The sequence below is a fragment of the Aquarana catesbeiana genome, linkage group LG08 (assembly GCF_042186555.1).
Source record: "Aquarana catesbeiana isolate 2022-GZ linkage group LG08, ASM4218655v1, whole genome shotgun sequence".
NCBI lineage: Eukaryota > Metazoa > Chordata > Amphibia > Anura > Ranidae > Aquarana > Aquarana catesbeiana.
In genome coordinates this window covers 49,299,387-49,318,905 of record NC_133331.1, presented here as the reverse complement: position 1 = coordinate 49,318,905, position 19,519 = coordinate 49,299,387, and the positions used below count along the sequence as shown (strand labels likewise).

At 45.9% G+C, this 19,519-nt stretch overlaps 1 protein-coding gene across 1 annotated transcript in view; it reads left to right on the top strand.

Moving 5' to 3' along the window:
- The first annotated feature begins 1,048 nt into the window (after positions 1–1,048).
- The window catches only part of LOC141105741 (pancreatic triacylglycerol lipase-like), a 51,657-nt gene continuing 33,186 nt past the window's right edge, over positions 1,049–19,519 (top strand). Inside the window, exons 1-6 of the mRNA XM_073595822.1 lie at positions 1,049–1,094; positions 5,068–5,222; positions 6,736–6,861; positions 13,989–14,123; positions 16,252–16,360; positions 18,101–18,220. Of these exons, the coding sequence (XP_073451923.1) occupies positions 1,049–1,094; positions 5,068–5,222; positions 6,736–6,861; positions 13,989–14,123; positions 16,252–16,360; positions 18,101–18,220 (691 nt within the window). The remainder of the gene's footprint in view (positions 1,095–5,067; positions 5,223–6,735; positions 6,862–13,988; positions 14,124–16,251; positions 16,361–18,100; positions 18,221–19,519) is intronic.

Here is a 19,519-nt window from a genome sequence, read left to right as displayed (position 1 = left end):
GAAGGAGGCAAACTGAATATCCTGTGGGACAAAACCCCAGTGCTGCAAGCGTGACTATTTAGTGCTTCAGTCTTGAGAAGAAGACAGGATCACAGGCAGCTGGGAGATTCTTTGGGACTTGTTACTAGAGAAAAGTACAGTCTGAAATGTACGGGTTCAGCCAAGCAGGGGTGCAACACCGTCTGGTGTTATACAGGCGCAGCTGAAGAAGTACAAGCCTTTTTGTGTCATTTTTGTAAAGAAGTGAACAATTGCAGCCAGAAAGTTAGTAAACCTCAACAAAGATAAGTTCAAATTCTACAGTTCCGGGGTATAGTATTTAGTACTTCTGCTTGATCTTAACCTGCAACCATTTGTTACCGACTTGTTTACTGAATACGCTTCTGTTTGATTCCTACCTGGTATGTCTGATACTGGATCCCGGCTTGCTCACCGGTTAGTATTTAGACCCCCACCTCTGGTAAGTCCGCGACATCCGCCAGGGTGACCTGCTCGTGAATTTATCCAGCTAGTCAGTAGGAGCCTCTTTATTGCTACAGCTACTGGTCTGTGAGACTGACCCCTGACTGTGACAGAAATTCACTGAGTGAAAGAGTCAGTAGTATGTAATGTACAGAGTGCATAGGTCAGTAGTGTGTAATGTACAGAGTGCAGAGGTCAGGAGTGTGTAATGTACAGAGTGCAGGGGTCAGTAGTAAGTAATGCACAAGTGCTGGGGTCAGTGGTATGTACAATAAAGAGTGTAGGGATCAGAAGTATGTAATACACAGGGTACAGGGGTCAGAAGTATATATCTCTCCCCCAAAGCCCAAATCTTAGCCCTCTCAAACAGACTCCTCCTCAAGAAAACTGCTCCACGCTTCCATCAAGACCCCATTCTCTCCCACCCAAGAAAACTCCTGATCATCATTTTGCTGCTCTTAAAGAAATACGTTTTAATACTACCTGGACTATTCTACCTGCATATATTTCATTTATTTATGTATGTTTTTGCTTGGGTTTTACAGCAACAAGTAACTCTATATTTTTATTTTGTATTTACTTTTAGATGATCGGTATACTTCCCGTCCTGTTCCTGGTGGGAGCAGTCAAAGGTAAGAAATGCTGGTGGGCAGTGAGAGGAGATACTTGAAAATATATCTATCACTGGAGTGTTCATTTATTACTATAGCCCTGACATATTTGTGCAGCACAGAGAATACTGAGCCAGTCACGTCACCCTCTTTACCAAAGGTGTCACACCCTATCATTATTATACACAATATACACTATATTGTCAAAAAGTATTGGGATGCCTGCCTTTACACGCACATGAACTTTAATGGCATTCCAGTCTTATGCCGCGTACACACGAGCGGACTTTTCGTCCGGACTGGTCCGACAGTCTATCCTTTCGGCAGACTTCCGACAGACTTTCCCAACGAACAGAGTTGCCTACACATGATCACACCAAAGTCCGATGGAATCGTACGTGATGACGTACACTGGACTAAAATAAGGAAGTTGATAGCCAGTAGCCAATAGCTGCCCTAGCGTCAGTTTTCGTCCGTCGGACTAGCATACAGACGAGCGGACTTTTCGACCGGACTCGAGTCAGTCGGAAAGATTTGAAACATGTTCCAAATCTAAAGTCCAGCAGATTTTCGACCGAAAAAGCCCGCTGCAGGTCCGATGAAGCCCACACACGGTCCAATTGTCTGCTGGACTCGGTCCGTCGGACCAGTCCAGTCGAAAAGTACGCTTGTGTGTACGCGGCATTAGTCCGTACGGTTCAATATTGAGTTGGCCCACCCTTGGCAGCTATAACAGCTTCAACTCTTCTGGGAAGGCTGTCCACAAGGTTTAGAAGTGTGTCTATGGGAATGTTTGACCATTCTTCCAGGGCTTCCGTAGGGTTCAATATTGAGTTGGCCCCACTCTTTGCAGCTTTAACTCTTCTGGGAAGGCTGTCTACAAGGTTTAGGAGTGTGTCTATGGGAATGTTTGACCATTCTTCCAGAAGCGCATTTGTGAGGTCAGGCACTGATGATGCATATACTGATAGTATATGCAGATTAATACCTTCACTTTCTAATAATTTTATTCAAGTATGCGATATACTTTTTAATAATAAATACTACTAATCTTAACTTATTAGTCCATCAAGTCCACAGGTTGGACTTGATAGACTTGTGTCTTTTTTCAACCTCACCTACTATGTCACTTCATATTCCTGATATGTGCCTGCTGTACTTGTAGGAGAAAGACTCCTGTTCTCTTTGTATGGCTTCCTTTGTGTGAAATCCCTGGTGTTCCTGCCAGTCCCTCTGCTTTCCTATTTAAAACTGACCACACTAAGCAGGAGAACACATCATGATCAGTTCTCTAGCTATGCTGAGAACTCAGTGTACTCTCGTCCAATGATCAGACTTGTCCTGACGCGCCCCTTGCACATCCATTCACTGGAAAGCTAGGTGTGCTGCTGCTTCTCCTCCTCCCAGCTCTTATGCACCTGAGATCAGAGGGAATGTGATCACTTATAAAAAGGTATTTATAATGGTTTTTTTATATCTATACAAAAATGGTTTGCCTTTAATTTCTATTTTAAACATAATGGGTTGTTTTACAAGGTGATCGTTTACAATCACTTTAACATACCAGTATGTTTTTTGTATATACTGTTATATATACTGAAGATGAAGCGCCACACAAGAAAGGTTAAAACCTGCAAACTCCATGTAGCCGGAGTAACCAGGACCTGTGCTGCAAATGACATTTTCTGTACAAAGTGTCATAAAATGTAATTTTACTTATGAATGCAGAATGTTGCCCTTCAATAAGCACCTTGAAGGACAGTATTCTGCAGTCATAAGTAAAGATTAGTAGTATTTATTATTAAAAGTATATTGCATACTTGAATTAAATTATTAGAAAGTGAAGGTATTAATCTGCAATATGGACCATGTGAACAGCTATTAGCCACTTCAGCTCCGGAAGATTTACCCCCCTTCATGACCAGGCCATTTTTTGCGATATGGCACTTTAACTGACAATTGCGCGGTCGTGCGACGATGTACCCAAATAATATCTGTGTCCTTTTTTCCCACAAATAGAGCCTTCCTTTGGTGGTATTTGATCACCTCTGCATTTTATTTTTTTTGCACTATAAACAAAGACCTACAATTTTGAAAACAAAACAATATTTTTTACTTTCTGCTATAAAAAGAAACATCCAATCAAAAAATGTAAAAAATATACTTTCTTCATCAATTTAGGCCAATATGTATTTTGCTACATATTTTTGGTAAACAAATCCCAATAAGTGTATATTGATTGGTTTGCGCAAAAGTTATAGCACCTACAAACTATGAGATATTTTTCTTTTTTTTCTTTTCTTTTTACTAGTAATGGCAGTGATCAGCAACTTTTAGCGGGACTGCGATATTGTGGCGTACAAATCAGACCCCTTACTGACACTTTTGACACTTTTTGGTAACCAATGACATTAATACAGTAATCAGTGCTAAAAATATTCACTGTAACGGTACTAATGACACTGGCTGAAAAAGGGGGTTAACATCAGGGGCGATCAAAGGGTTAAATGTGCTCCTATGGAGTGCTTGCTAACTGTGGGGGGAGGTACCGCTTAGCAGGAACACAGGATCAGTACATTCCCCTCTCACAGACCGCCATTCTGCCTGTCTCCCGAATGATCGGTGGGTCCCGGTGGACATCGTTACTGCCGGACCCGTTGATTGGCTCCCTCCGTGTCTGACCACAGCGGTAGCGGGTCGCCGGCGTTGTGCGTGTTAGGGTTGCCATCTTTTCTTCAAGCCAAACCTGAACAGTTTAGTGGCACATGGCCATTTTTTTCCCGTTGTTTACACTTGACTATAGGATTATAAATGACACCTTTGGATGTGGCCAAATTGCTTTTGCTGACATCATCACCCCCTCCCCCTAGTGATGTCGAACCTGCCCCCAGACAGCTGCCCACAGCCCTGGATGGCAACAGATTTTATTGTGACTATCTTGGTTACTTGGGGAGCCATAGCTTGGTCTGAATAATGTACCTGGGTCTCAGGCAGACTGAAACTCGGACACATGATTCAAAACCTCGACTATCTGGCTGTATCCTGGACAGGTGGCAACCCTAGTGCGCATTCGCCAAAGAACCGGAAGTGTCAGGTCACGTACTAGCCATGTGATCTGGCACAGAGCGACCACCCTGCAGCAGTATATGTACACGGGGCGGTCTGCATGTGGTTAAAGCAATGTAAAGATAAATTATGACATGTACAGGTAAAGTCAAATTGAACTCTGGACGCTGAGCCCAGAAAAAAAGGCAAGCAGGGGACAAAATGACCAATTAACCAGTATTGCCCGGGGTCTACAAGCACCTGACCTTGCCCCATTACCAGCTCACCATGCACTGTGTCTCTGTGTGGAGGCGGCCATCTTGGTAGAGGCAGGTTTTTGCTTCTTCATGTCAGAGCCTCCAGCAAAGAGAGCACTGATCAGCACCGTAGTGATATCACCACTCCAAGTCTCCTGAGGATAGCAGTCAGAGGCAGCATTGCCTTAGATCTTATACAGCAGATGCAAACTATAAGACTGTACACACAGGAGTGCCCAGGCACCCGCACATATCAGGATGAACTCTGCTATTTTTCAGGGGGAATACCCTACAAAGGTACATTTTTCAAGGCACTGCTTAGCGGCAAGACTACATTTCTAGATGTTCCACAGGGGTCTCCAAACTATGGCCCTTCTGTTGTTCAGAAACTACAATTCCCATCGTGCCCAGTGATGTCTGTGAAAACCAGAGTTTTACAATGCCTCATGGGATGTGTAGTTCCGCAACAGCTGGAGGGCCGTAGTTTGCAGGTCTCTGCGCCTCTACCATAGCAAATATTCACTTTATGACTTTAGCCCTACTTTATGTGGTGGACAGCAACCAATTGTGAGCACTGTCAGGGCAATGAAATCTAGAAATTAGACATTGCTTTACATAATAATCCTGTATGATGCTCTAGACATTAGACTTCTTTGGCTCTTTGGTGATGACTTTCCTTGTGCTGTTTGCAGGTGGAGAAGTCTGTTTCTCCAGAATCGGATGTTTTACAGACGCTGTCCCCTGGTCTGGCACATTGGAGAGATTGTCTGCCCAGTTACCCTGGGCTCCAGAGAAGATTAATCCCCGATTTTTGCTTTATACCAAGGCCAACAACAACAACTTTCAGGTGAGGACAGCCAGGTCACATTTGGGATTAGCATGGATTGTATACTGGTGTGCTGTAGATGTGTGCTGGTTGGCAACTTTGGAGAAAAAAGTCGGATGTGCCTTACCTCTAGTTTGTCTGGCCCTACCATCTCTGTGTCCTGCAAGTCCTGCTCATCCCTTACAAACTTAAAGTGCAGCACTTCTACTTTTCACTTTAGTCCTGTATCTCTTTGTAGTACTTTTTTGGAGGTGAATGGAATGTCTATCATTTACTGAAATTATCACAATAGGGAGTGAATGTGGTGCTTTTGGTGCACACTAGTTACGCACTGCACCAAGATGGAGTACGCATACGAAGGACAGTTCCATCAACTATTCATTAACAACCACAACCTATGAGATTACTGTGCATGTGCCGAAAGGTATTTAAAGTCAACCTCTCTGCCCTCAGGCCCTCTGCTGAACTGATGGGGCCTGGGTCCGGTACAGCAGGGCCGGTTCTACCCCCCCTATCGGCGGCCTTGCCAATCATTGCTGTTTCCTCTCAATAAGTTGTTTCTGGCTGCCTTCCAGACTACTCAGTTCACATGAACATGCATACTTGGCAGTTCCAGACTGGGCTGCCAGTAACTTCAAGTACAAGAGGAGGAGGGATCTAGCGCACTGCAAGCAAAAATTCCCAGAGCATGGTAGGGCTGATAAATATTGAAGACAGTCATGTAAGCAAAAGTCCACGAAAAGAAAGGGAAAGAGCAGTGCCATCTAAGCGTAATAGATTTGAAACTTTAATGGCAACAACAAATTTGCAACTCACAAAAGTAAGGTAGATAGAGATTGTGAAGACAGATAAAAGTCCACTGCAGGTGGCCGGGTGGACGGCGCTCCTCCACAAGGGAAGCCTGGTTAGCCCTCAGTAGTGTGGGTCACAGCACTCCCTGGGTAGCTGGTCCGGGGATCCTAGGCTATCAGTATGTCAACACATCACACTGTTAAAGAGTGCAAGTATAAAATAATATAACACATACATAAACATAATGCACACAATTATTTACTTCATACAAAGTATTGGAATCTAACTGTGCCCAAAATGTTTGTGGTCTTTAGAAAGAACTGCTCATGGCTCAGTTGCATATCACATGGGTCCTCACTTAGCAGTGTGCACCTACCAGCATCATGAGAAGCAACCTCCAGCTATCAGTATGTCAACACATCACACTGTTAAAGAGTGCAAGTATAAAATAATATAACACATACATAAACATAATGCACACAATTATTTACTTCATACAAAGTATTGGAATCTAACTGTGCCCAAAATGTTTGTGGTCTTTAGAAAGAACTGCTCATGGCTCAGTTGCATATCACATGGGTCCTCACTTAGCAGTGTGCACCTACCAGTATTGGTGGACCTGCTCTATATCCCATCTGCAATGCTAGAATTAAAGAAATTCTGCTTCTAAACAGTTAAAAACTCCTGATAAAATCTGTCCCTAATAGCGAGATATTCACTGTCAGTGTTTTTTTATTAACAGGAAATTAGCGCAGTGAACCCTTCCACTATTTCTGCCTCAAACTTTAGGACAAGCAGGAAGACCAGATTCATCATTCATGGCTTCATCGATAAAGGAGAAGAGAGCTGGCTGAGTGACATGTGCAAGGTGAGTGTGCCAACATCATGGTGAAATGATTGGCAAGTGACCTCTTCTTTATGTTTTCATCATCAAACATTTTATTGAGAGCATAGGTGTGCGCAGCCTATTGCATTAGGGCATGCACCCCAAAGCTCAAACACACATATGCAGTAGAGCAGTGGATGGTATCAGTAGAGCAGTGGATGGTATCAGTAGAGCAGTGGATGGTATCAGTAGAGCAGTGGATGGTGTCCGTAGGGTTGAAATTGGTGTCAGTAGTTTTTTGTTATTATTTTATTTTGATATTATTTTTAAAATTTTTTTTTTTTTTTATAATATTATTTATTTTGTTTTACAATTTGTTAGGCGACCCATTCTCTGTAGCCTCAGCTGCCATGGGGTAGGGGCGTTCAGCAGGGGGAATCTGCATCGCACAGGGTGATTAGGGTGTGCCTAGGCACATCTGGCACACCCTGTGCACACGTCAATGATTAAGAGACAAAATCAGATTAAAACATTTCTGAGCATATTGGCAAAAATACAAAGCACATAAAACTTAGCAGAATGATTAGCTTCCTTCTGAGTAGGGATGAGCCGAACACCCCCCGGTTCGGTTCGCACCAGAACCTGCGAACGGACCGAAAGTTCGCACGAACGTTAGAACCCCATTGACGTCTATGGGACTCGAACGTTCGAAATCAAAAGTGCTAATTTTAAAGGCTAATTTGCATGGTATTGTCCTAAAAAGGTTTTGGGGACCCGGGTCCTACCCCAGGGGACATGTATCAATGCAAAAAAAACTTTTAAAAACGGCCGTTTTTTCGGGAGCAGTGATTTTAATGATGCTTAAAGTAAAAAAAAAAAAAGTGAAATATTCCTTTAAATATCGTACCTGGGGTGTGTCTATAGTAGGCCTGTAAAGTGGCTCGTGTTTCCCGTGTTTAGAACAGTCCCTGCACCAAATGTCATTTTTAAAGGAAAAAATCTCATTTAAAACTGCTTGCGGGTTTAATGTCATGTCGGGTCATGGCAATATGGATGAAAATCAGTGAGACAAACGGCATGGGTACCCCCCAGTCCATTACCAGGCCCTTTGGGTCTTGTATGGATATTAAGGGGAACCCCGCACCCAAATTAAAATAAGGAAAGGCCCTATATACTCTGAACAGCAGTATACAGGCGGTGCAAACAAGACAGGGACTGTAGGTTTGTTGTTAAGTAGAATCTCTTTGTAATTTTGAACGGGTAAATTTTTAAAGCGTTTAGCTCCAGCCAAAAAATCTTTTTTAAGCTTTTTGGAAAACATAGGGAAGGGTTATCACCCCTGTGACATTTGTTTTGCTGTCTTTCCTCCTCTTCAGAAGATTTCACCTCACTTTTTGTCCCAATGAAAAATGTTTTTTGAAAATTTGTTTTTTTTGTGGAACAAGGATTGGAAAGCATCAGTGGAAAGGAGAAATTGTTTTCCCATATTAACTCTTACAGGAGAGAATTTCCCTTCCTAGGGGTAGATTTCATCTCACTTCCTGTTGTCTCCTTCCGTTTGCAAGTAGGAGTCGTTTGTAAGTTAGATGTTTGAAAGTAGGGTCCTGCCCTATATACTCAGCAGAAATTTGGGCCTTAGGTGTTGCTGTGGCCACAACACTGTAAGCCCTCACAGGGCCCTGCTGTGAAATATTAGATCAAGAATTGTAATTACATGCCCCTGTTGAACAGGAGCTGAAAAATTAGGCCTTAGGCACTGGTGCTGGTGCCACAACACTGCAACCCCTTACAGACACTCTAGTTGGAACGCAGGAACGAGCCCTGCTGCAAAGTATTGCATCAAAAATTGTAATTACACGCCCCTGTTAGACAGGGGCAGAAAAATTGGGCCTTAGGCACTGGTGCCACAACACTGCAACCCCTCACAGACACTCTAGTTGGAACGCAGGAACGAGCCCTGCTGCAAAGTATTGCATCAAAAATTGTTATTACACGCCCCTGTTAGACAGGGGCAGAAAAATTGGGCCTTAGGCACTGGTGCTGGTGCCACAACACTGCAACCCCTCACAGACACTCTAGTTGGAACGCAGGAACGAGCCCTGCTGCAAAGTATTGCATCAAAAATTGTAATTACACGCCCCTGTTAGACAGGGGCAGAAAAATTGGGCCTTAGGCACTGGTGCTGGTGCCACAACACTGCAACCCCTCACAGACACTCTAGTTGGAATGCAGGAACGAGCCCTGCTGCAAAGTATTACATCAAAAATTGTAATTAACACGCCCCTGTTAAACAGGGGCTGAAAAATTGTGCCTTAGGCACTGGTGGTGGCGCCCAGAACCAAAAATGTTCTTACAAGCTATCAGCGTGATGATTGAGGAGGAAGAGGATAATTACTCAGGGATAGTCACTCAGCATCAGCATAGGCAGTCTTTGAAGGGATCTGAGATTTCAAAAAAAATTATTCGGTTACATCAGCATCAGGTGCTTGGTAGCTGGTGGTGATCCAAGACTCATTCATTTTTATGAAGGTCAGCCGATCGACCGAGTCGGTGGACAGACGCACCCTGTGATCGGTTACCACGCCTCCAGCAGCACTGAATGTGCGTTCCGAAAGAACGCTGGATGCAGGACAGGCCAGTAGCTCAATTGCATACTGTGCAAGCTCTGGCCAGTGATCCATCCTCAAGACCCAGTAACCCAGAGGATTTTCGGTGGGAAAGGTGTCCAAGTCTGATCTTGCCCCTAGGTATTCCTGCACCATGTAAAACAGACACTGGCGATGGTTGCTGGAACCGATCATACCTTGGGGCTGCGGACCAAAAAATTGTCTGAACGCATCGGTCAGACGGCCACCTTCTCCACCGCTCCTTCTTTGACTGACCGAAGCCTCAGCAACACGTTGTCCAGAAACAGGAGTTTGTAACCTCCCAGTCTCTGGGAACGCATTGCACAGACCTTTCTGCAAGGCCTCCCGAAGATGTTTCATCCTCTGCTCCCTCTGCGATGGCAAGATAAGGTCCGCAACCTTACCCTTGTAACGTGGATCAAGGAGGGTTGCCAGCCAGTATTGGTCCTTCTCCTTGATACCACGAATACGAGGATCCTTACGCAGGCTTTGCAGGATCAGGGAGGCCATGCAGCGTAGGTTTGCTGAGGCATTCGGTCCGGAGTCCTCTGGGTCACTAAGGACGACAACGTCTGCAGCCACCTCCTCCCATCCACGTACAAGTCCATGTGTTTCTTGGGACTGATCCCTTAAAGACTGCTGCTGATGCTGAGTGCCAGGCTCCACCTCCATACTGACACAATCTTCCTCCTCCTCCTCCTCCTCCTCGTCCTCTTCCTGTGTGATCGGCGGGCACGCAGGAACACTGTCTGGATAAAGGGGGCCTTGAGAGCTAAGGAAGTCCTCCTCTTCCTGCCTCTGTTCTGCCTCAAGTGCCCTGTCCATTATTCCACGCAGCGTGTGCTCCAACAGGTGGACAAGGGGGACAGTGTCACTGATGCATGCACTGTCACTGCTCACCATCCTTGTGGCCTCCTCGAATGGTGACAGGACAGTGCATGCATCCCTGATCATGGCCCACTGGCGTGGGGAAAAAAAACCAAGCTCCCCTGACCCTGTCCTGGTGCCATAGTCGCACAGGTACTCATTGATGGCCCTCTGCTGCGTGTGCAGCCGCTGCAGCATGGCCAACGTTGAGTTCCACCTGGTGGGCATGTCACAGATTAGGCGGTTCTTGGGCAGGTTAAACTCCTTTTGGAGGTCCGTCAGCCGAGCACTGGCATTATATGACCGGCGGAAATGCACACAGACTTTCCTGGCCTGCCTCAGGACATCCTGTAAGCCCGGGTACCTGCCCAAGAACCGCTGCACCACCAAGTTAAGGACGTGAGCCAAACAGGGCACATGGGTCATTTGTCCCTGTCGGAGGGCAGAGAGGAGGTTGGTGCCATTGTCGCAAACCACCATTCCTGCCTTAAGTTGGCGTGGCGTCAACCACCTCTGAACCTGCCCCTGCAGAGCTGACAGAACCTCTGCCCCAGTGTGGCTCCTGTCCCCCAAGCACACCAGCTCAAGCACCGCATGGCATCTTTTGGCCTGCGTACTTGCGTAGCCCCTTGAACGACTACGGAGCACCGCTGGTTCCGAGGAAGAGGCCATGGAGGAAGAAGAAGAGGAGGGGGTGGAGGAGAGAGGTGTGTCACAATCAGCATTTTGGAGGCGTGGTGGCGGAACAACCTCCAACACTACTGCACCTTGTCCTGCATCCTTCCCAGCTGCCAGCAGAGTCACCCAATGTGCCGTGAAACTTTGGTAACGTCCCTGTCCATGCCTGCTGGACCATGAGTCAGCGGTAATATGCACCTTACCGCTGACCGCCCTGTCCAGCGAGGCATGGACATTGCCTTCCACATGCCGGTAGAGAGCCGGAATCGCCTTCCGTGAGAAAAAGTGGCGTTTGGGTACCTGCCACTGAGGAACCGCACATTCCACAAACTCACGGAAGGGGGCAGAGTCTACCAACTGAAAAGGCAGCAGTTGAAGTGCTAGCAATTTTGCCAAGCTAGCATTCAACCGCTGGGCATGTGGATGGCTGGGAGCAAACTTCTTTCGGCAGTGCAGCAGCTGGGGCAGGGAAATTTGCCTGGTACAATCTGACGTCGGTGTACCAAAAGCAGATTGCCCACAAGTACTTGGCTGTGACACACCTAATTCTACACCTTCATTCCTCTCACTGCAGGTCTCAGAGAGGACTGGAGGTCTAGTGGGGTTGGAAATCTCAGCTGATGAGGAGCAAGGAGAGATCCTCTTTGTTCTTTGGTGTGGGTCTTTTAGATACGCTTGCCAACGAACTGCATGGCAGGTCAACATATGTCTGGTCAAGCATGTGGTACCCAAGCGGGAGATGTTTTGGCCACGTGAGATACGCTTGAGACATATGTTGCAAATAGCAGCGGTGCGATCTGATGCACTCGTCTCAAAAAAGGCCCACACCAAAGAACTTTTTGAATAACGCGCAGAGACTGCAGCGCCCTGCACATGTGGAGCTTTGGGGTGTGATGCAGTCAATGTGCTGCCCTTAGGCTGGCCCCTGGAGGGCATCCTGCCTCGTTGGTGATGTGCCGCCTCCTCCTCCTCCTCCTCCTCCTCTCTCCTATCAGGCACCCACGTTGAGTCAGTGACCTCATCATCCCCTCCCTCCTCATCACTGGAGCAAACCTGGCAGTATGCTGCAGCAGGGGGAGCATGACTGCCAGATTGCTGTCCTTCTTGGGCACCCCCTCTGTCCGTGCTCATGTTACTGCCTTCATCGAGCTCAGTATCATCATCAGAGCCTTCCAAACGCTGGGCATCCTCCTGGAGCATGTACCCAACACTGTGGTCAAACAGTTCGAGGGAATCCTCATGAGGACATGGTGGAGCTAGGGAAGGAGTCACTGATGACATTGAGCTGAGGGAAGAGGCCGCTGCTTTGCCAGACAAAGCACCCTGGGCATGGGTGAGAGAGGATGAGGAGGATGAGGACGGCTTGGTCATCCACTCGACCAAGTCTTCCGCATGTTGCGGCTCAACACAGCCAGCTGCCGAAAAAAAGGCCCAGCGTGTCCCATGGCCACGTGCTGATGAGGATGCACTGTCTCCACGACCAGCACTAGACACAGAGCCTGCTTGCCCTCTCTTATTGGCTTGTGACTGTCTGCCTCTCCTTCTTGGCCTTCCAGACATACTAATGGCCTGTAGCTGCACTAAGCTGGGATAGAACACCAGTAATTTTCTTCAGGTACCTTTATATACTGTAACCAGACAAGCCTGCCTGTCAGTAGGAAGATAACAGGAACGGATCTAGCTGAACACTGTGAGCAGGACGCACTGTACTAAATGTAAATAGTCTAGCTGCCTGACCGTGGTACTAATAGGATCAAATAGAACACCAGTAATTTTCTTCAGGTAGCTTTATATACTGTAACCAGACAAGCCTGCCTGTCAGTAGGAAGATAACAGGAACGGATCTAGCTGAACACTGTGAGCAGGACGCACTGTACTAAATGTAAATAGTCTAGCTGCCTGACCGTGGTACTAATAGGATCAAATAGAACACCAGTAATTTTCTTCAGGTAGCTTTATATACTGTAACCAGACAAGCCTGCCTGTCAGTAGGAAGATAACAGGAACGGATCTAGCTGAACACTGTGAGCAGGACGCACTGCACTAAATGTAAATAGTCTAGAAGATAACAGGAACGGATCTAGCTAAACTGAATACAGTGTATATATATATATGCAACACCTGGGATGCATATATATACACAATACACTGTAAGTGCAGCTAACTGACTGACTGTTCTGCCTAATCTATCTAACTCAAATCAAATGACACTGTCTGTCTCTCTCTCTCTCTCAATGAACGCCGGAACACACACTACACAGGGCCGCCGTGCAGGCGGCCTTATATAGTGTGGGGCGTGTACTAAATCCCCTGAGCCATAATTGGCCAAAGCCTCCTTGGCTTTGGCCAATTATGGCTCTTTGTTCAGGCGGCGCTGTGATTGGCCAAGCATGCGGGTCATAGTGCATGCTTGGCCAATCATCAGCAAGCAATGCACTGCCATGCCGCAGTGAATTATGGGCCGTGACGCGCCACACGAATTTGGCGCGAACGGCCCATATCGTTCGCAATTCGGCGAACGGGCGAACAGCCGATGTTCGAGTCGAACATGGGTTCGACTCGAACACGAAGCTCATCCCTACTTCTGAGCCCACCTAACTAGCATAATCTAGCCCAAGGGTCTCCAAACTATGGCCCTCCAGTTTTTCAGGAACTACAATTCCCATCATGCCTAGTCATGCCTGCGAATGTCAGAGTTTTACAATGCCTCATGGGACATGTAGTTCGTCAACAGCTGGAGGGCCATAGTTTGGAGATCCCTGATTAACATTTTCCTCCCCAGCCTGACTGTCCCTGGCCCACCCCTTTCATACATTGGATTCCAGTTCTTTCAATTAATTTCCACTGTCTACGAACAACATTCCTCCACTAATAACATTGCAATAAAGTACACATAAATTCCAAACTAATAAAAATGTAACATGATTTTATAGTAACTACTGTTATCTTCCCATTTATCAATGACAATATGACGTCTCTTATCATTATTGTCTTCAGACAATGCTGCAAGTGGAAGATGTAAATTGTATCTGTGTGGATTGGGTCGGAGGATCCCGCACCCTCTACAGCATAGCGGCTAATAATATCCGAGTTGTGGGGGCCGAAGTGGCCTATTTTGTGGACATTCTCCAGGTAGGAAAATTTAAGACATGGCTGCAAATAAGTATTAAAATAGAAAGATGAATACATCTCATGAATGTTAACACATTGTTTACATAATGCTGATTTAAATGATTTCACATATCGCAGATTATTACAGTGCTGTAATTTTCCCATAGAAGTTTATGTATCTGCCCCTCCCACAATGCAGAGATTTTCCAGAAGTATTTTGTGTCTCTGTCCCTCTCACCATGTTAAGATTTCTTGCAATAGTGTGTGTCTCTGACCCTTCCACAAAGCTAAGGGTTCCCTGCAGTAGTTTGTGTCTCTGCCCCTCCCATAATGGGGAGATTTCCCCCAGTAGTTTGTGTCTCTGCCCCTCCCACAATGGTGAGATTTGCCTGCAGTAGTTTTTGTCTCTGCCCCTCCCACAATTGGAAGATTTCCCCCAGTAGTTTGTGTCTCTGCCCCTCCCACACAGCTAAGGGTTCCCTGCAGTAGTTTGTGTCTCTGCCCCTCCTACAATGGTGAGATTTCCTTGCAGTAGTTGCGGGCACCTACTTTTAGGTAGTTGACCTTTCTTGCTAGCTTTCTATGACAGGTAAATTTAAACAGGCTGATGCTATTACAGCAGGCCTGTTTTGTCGATTTCCATATTTGAGTGACAGGTAGTTTATATGTTGGTCTCGGCCAATCATTAATTTGCTTGGTAATCCCGGGACTCTCATATAAAAGTGGGGTCACATGGTGCCCGGGGGAGTTCAAGTATAGTCCTGCTCTGAGGAGCGGGAGAGCCAGCCTGGCTTCCGGAGGGGAGGTTGGAGGTTTTCCCCTCCGGGGAGCCAACGGAGCTTCACCTTAGCAGAAGGGTGGAGGTCCGATCCTCATGGAGGAACAGACGACATCTTACAGCATGTAGCCGTGGATGTCGTAGGCCGCCCCTGCGGGGAGGGAAGCGGGCCACAAAGAGGAACTAAGAAACGTGGATGAAGTAGCAACAAAACGGAAGGAAACTGGGCGATCGATCGTTTATGAGTGGCACATGGACTATTGATCAAGTGAGTGAAAGCCCAAGGGAAGGGTACTACCAGAGACTGAGGGTTGTTGGTGCACAAGTCAGTGAGATGGGCAGTAATGGCCAATGACTTTGAGTTCAGCAATGCCCCGGGATTCCAATCAGTCAAGCGGGAGGAGTTATTCAGAGTGGTTCTCCTTTAGCTTCATTTGGAAGTACCACGTCGATGGGAAGTAATATACAGTATATAGATATAGAGATGCAGTATGGATCGTTCCTTTTAAAGTCATCCAGATGAAGAAGTTATTCAGAGTGACTCTTTATCAACTCATTCTCTATCAAATCTACTTCCATCTTCCCTGATCGAAGAGATTGTTTAAAATGATTTCCTGACTATCCGCAATTGTTCATAGATTTTCCTGTAAGAGCCATTGAAAGATGACAATGTAACAAAAGAGCATCTCAAAGGAAGTCCTTCTCCCATCCCAGTTTATGTTGATGAATAAAGCATTAAGAAAAAGCACTAAGGACTGTGACTTTTAAATCTATTGGCTGCGAGGGTTGAGTAGTAAACGTGAATTACTGATATAGCAAATATTCAGCTGCTCCTGCGGGGGTAAGCGCTACATTTGTGTCTCTGCCCCTCCCACAATAGTGAGACTTCCCTGCAGTAGTTTGTGTCTCTGCCCCTCCCACAATAGTGAGACTTCCCTGCAGTAGTTTGTGTCTCTGCCCCTCCCACAATAGTGAGACTTCCCTGCAGTAGTTTGTGTCTCTGCCCCTCCCACAATAGTGAGACTTCCCTGCAGTAGTTTGTGTCTCTGCCCCTCCCACAATTGTGAGATTTCCTTGCGCTAGCTGTGTCAAGTTTCATTGAAGAATAGCAAGGAAGAGGAGGTGATAGGAGGTGGGTCAGAGCCCAAAGTTGTATGTTCTGTATAAGATTTGCATATTAAAGTTTGGAAAGGATTAAGGCTCAAAGAGTTCTTGAGCAACAGTCTATGGCCTCATGCACATGTTCCATTACAAAGACATATCTGATCTTCTTTTTTTTTTACCTCTCATATGGTCAAGTGTATAATTCTTGCCAATGTGTTGCCATATTGATTTCTAAAGTATTGTTGACATTGTGTGATTGGTCTATAGAAAAACTTTGGCTACTCTCCCGCAAATGTGCACGTCATCGGACACAGTTTGGGCTCCCATGCTGCAGGAGAAGCTGGCAAGAGGAAGAGAGGAATCGGCAGGATTACTGGTGGGTGTCAACCAATGGAAGACCTTCGATTTAGTGCAGTTGAATGACCAAGTGCCATACAATCCCAGCACCCATGCCAGCAGGGGGGGGGGGCTCTAAATTACACCCATTATGGCAACATGTGGTACCCCTAAACTGCTCTAAGGCACCTCTATAAAGTGTGACCCCCCTCTTTAGGGTGTAACAGAACTAACACCGAGACATACACTATATTAACAAAAGTATTGGGACACCTGCCTTTACATGCACAGGAACTTTAATGTCATCCCAGTCTTAGTCCATAGGGTTCAATATTAATTTGGCCCACACTTTACAGCTATAACAGCTTCAACTCTTCTGGGAAGGCTGTCCACAAGGTTTAGGAGTGTGTCTATGGGAGTGTTTGACCATTTTTTCAGAAGCGCATTTGTGAGGTCAGGTATTGATGTTGGACAAGAAGGCCTGGCTCGCAGTCTCCGCTCTAATTCATCCCAAAGGTGTTCTATCAGGTTGAGTTTGGGACTCTGTGCAGGCCAGTCTTTATGTCTGCCAGTCAAATTCCTGCACCCCAAATTTGTTCATCCATGTCTTTATGGACCTTGCTTTGTGCACTGGTGCGCAGTCATGTTGGAACAGGAAGGGGCCATCCCCAAATTGTTCCCACAAAGTTGGGAGCATGATATTGTCCAAAATGTCTTGGTATGCTGATGCCTTAAGAGTTCCCTTCACTGGAACTAAGGGGCCAAGCCCAACCCCTGAAAAACAACCCCACACCGTAATCCCCCCTCCACCAAATGATTTGGACCAATGCACAAAGCAAGGTCCATAAAGACATGGATGAGCGAGTTTGGGGTGGAGGAACTTGACTGGCCTGCACAGAGTCCTAACCTCAACCTGATAGAACACCTTTGGGATGAATTAGAGCGGAGACTGTGAGCCAGGCCTTCTCGTCCAACATCAGTGACTGATCTCACAACTGTGCTTCAGGAAGAATGGTCAAACATTCCCATAGACACACTCCTAAACCATGTGGACAGCCTTCCCAGAAGAGTTGAAGCTGTTATAGATGCAAAGGGTGGGCCAACTCAATATTGAATTCTAGGAATCAAGATTGGGATGCCATTAAAGTTAATGTGCGTGTAAAGGCAGGTGTCCCAATACATTTGGCAATATAGTGTAGTTACTAAATATGTCCTATGTGATCAAAAGTATGTGGACTCCCCTTTCCAAATGACTGAATTCAGGGGTTTCCAGTGAAAGTACGGTTAACACTACATCATACAAGACAATTGTGTGCTTCTATCTTACTACCGGCTTGGGGAAGGCTCTTTATTGTTCCACCATGACCTTTTCCCTGTGGACAACACCAGCTCCATAATAACATGGTTTGTGTGGAGGAACTCAAGTGGCCTGCACAGAGCCCTGACCTCAACCCTACTGAACACCTTCAGGATCAATTGGATCTCCAATGGTGAGCCAGGTCTCCTCATTCCACATCACTACCTGACCACACAAATGGGCTAAAATTTCCACAGACACCCTCCAAAAGTCTTCTTAGAAGAGTGGAGGCTGTTATAGCCTCAAAGAGGGGCAACTCCGTATTATTGGTCATGGTTTTGAAATGGGATGTCTAACCAGCTCATATAGATGCAATAGTAAAGGATACAGATAAAACTTTTGGATATATAAGATATAATGTGCTAGTAAGTAGACAATTTCCTCTCTTAGTATTATTTCTAACAAAATGATGTGTTCATACAGGTCTGGATCCAGCTGAACCCTATTTCCAGGGAACCCCAAATGAGGTCAGACTGGACATTACAGATGCAAATTTTGTTGATGTAATCCACACAGATGCTGCTCCGATGATCCCCAATCTCGGTTTGTATATTATTCATTCTAGTTGTGTTATACAGACAGTCCCCGAGTTACGAACATCTGACTTGCAAACGACTCCTACTTATGAACGGGAGGCGGCGCGACGTCTGCGCATGCGCAGCCACTTTTCGACAGCGGGCACATCGGAAAACGACGTCTGCGCATCTGCAGTTACTTGATAGAACATAGGAAAACATGGGAAAATGACGTCTCTGCGCATGAGCTTCCGACTACGAACATATTCGACTTAAGAACAAACCGTCAGTACCTAACCCGTTCGTAACTCAGGGACTGCCTGTACAATGTTTGTGTTTTCCTTTTTTTAACAAATTATGATAAATATCCAAGAATTTCAATATTACCCTTGCTGGACAACTGCTGAGATGCAATAATTTTGCTGTCCAGAGAGTGTACTGCTTTAAAGTTTCACTAAACCCACATCATAAAAAACTATGAATAAATGATGTATTACATGCTGTTCATACTCACTCAGTCACTATGAGATTAGTTTTCTGTATTCTGCAAAAAAATTGGTTGATCCTGCTGCTCTCTATCTCCCCCTTCTGTTCATGTCCCCAATGCAGTTGGGGATTTTGTAGAGCAGCGTTGGCAGCTCTGCACATGCTCAGTTTTCAGTGCGTTTCTATGCTGAGCGTTTCCTCCATATCACATTTGAGCAGTCCATCTGACTATAGAGTCACACATGTGGGTGTATACACAGTGCTAATTGACAGCCCACTCCCTCCCTCCCTCCTCCTCCTCCATGCCCACTAACCAGCTAAACACAATGGGGGTGGGATATTACATGTAGATTGATGGAAGCTTCACCTCCCTCTTATTCTAAGACAAGGATCATAGACTTGCAGTGAGACAAGAGGTACATTAACATACAGGGGTCATTTTGTCCTTTTAATGTAACAGTAAACTCAGGATATTTTTTAAAAGGGTCCCCATGCAGTGTTATGCAATAACGTACTAGTATGCATACTAACACTTCATGGCAGACTTCCCTGTGAAACGCAGTGCTCCAATGTCACGGCTTCCTGCGCTTCCATTTTCTTTCTTTTGGGTTTGCTTTCCAGCTGTTTGAATGGCTAGGCTGTGATGATGTCACCCATGGGAGTCACAATCGCAGCACCGCACTCTCTGCATTCAAAGCACGCTCAGTCATTGACATCATTGACTGCAGCCGACGTGAATATCTCCTAAACAGCGCAAGTTTAGGAGATATTTGGGGTACCTAGCGGTAGGACAAGTAGGTACAAGTTTTAGGTGATAGTTTACCACCACTACCACTTGAGC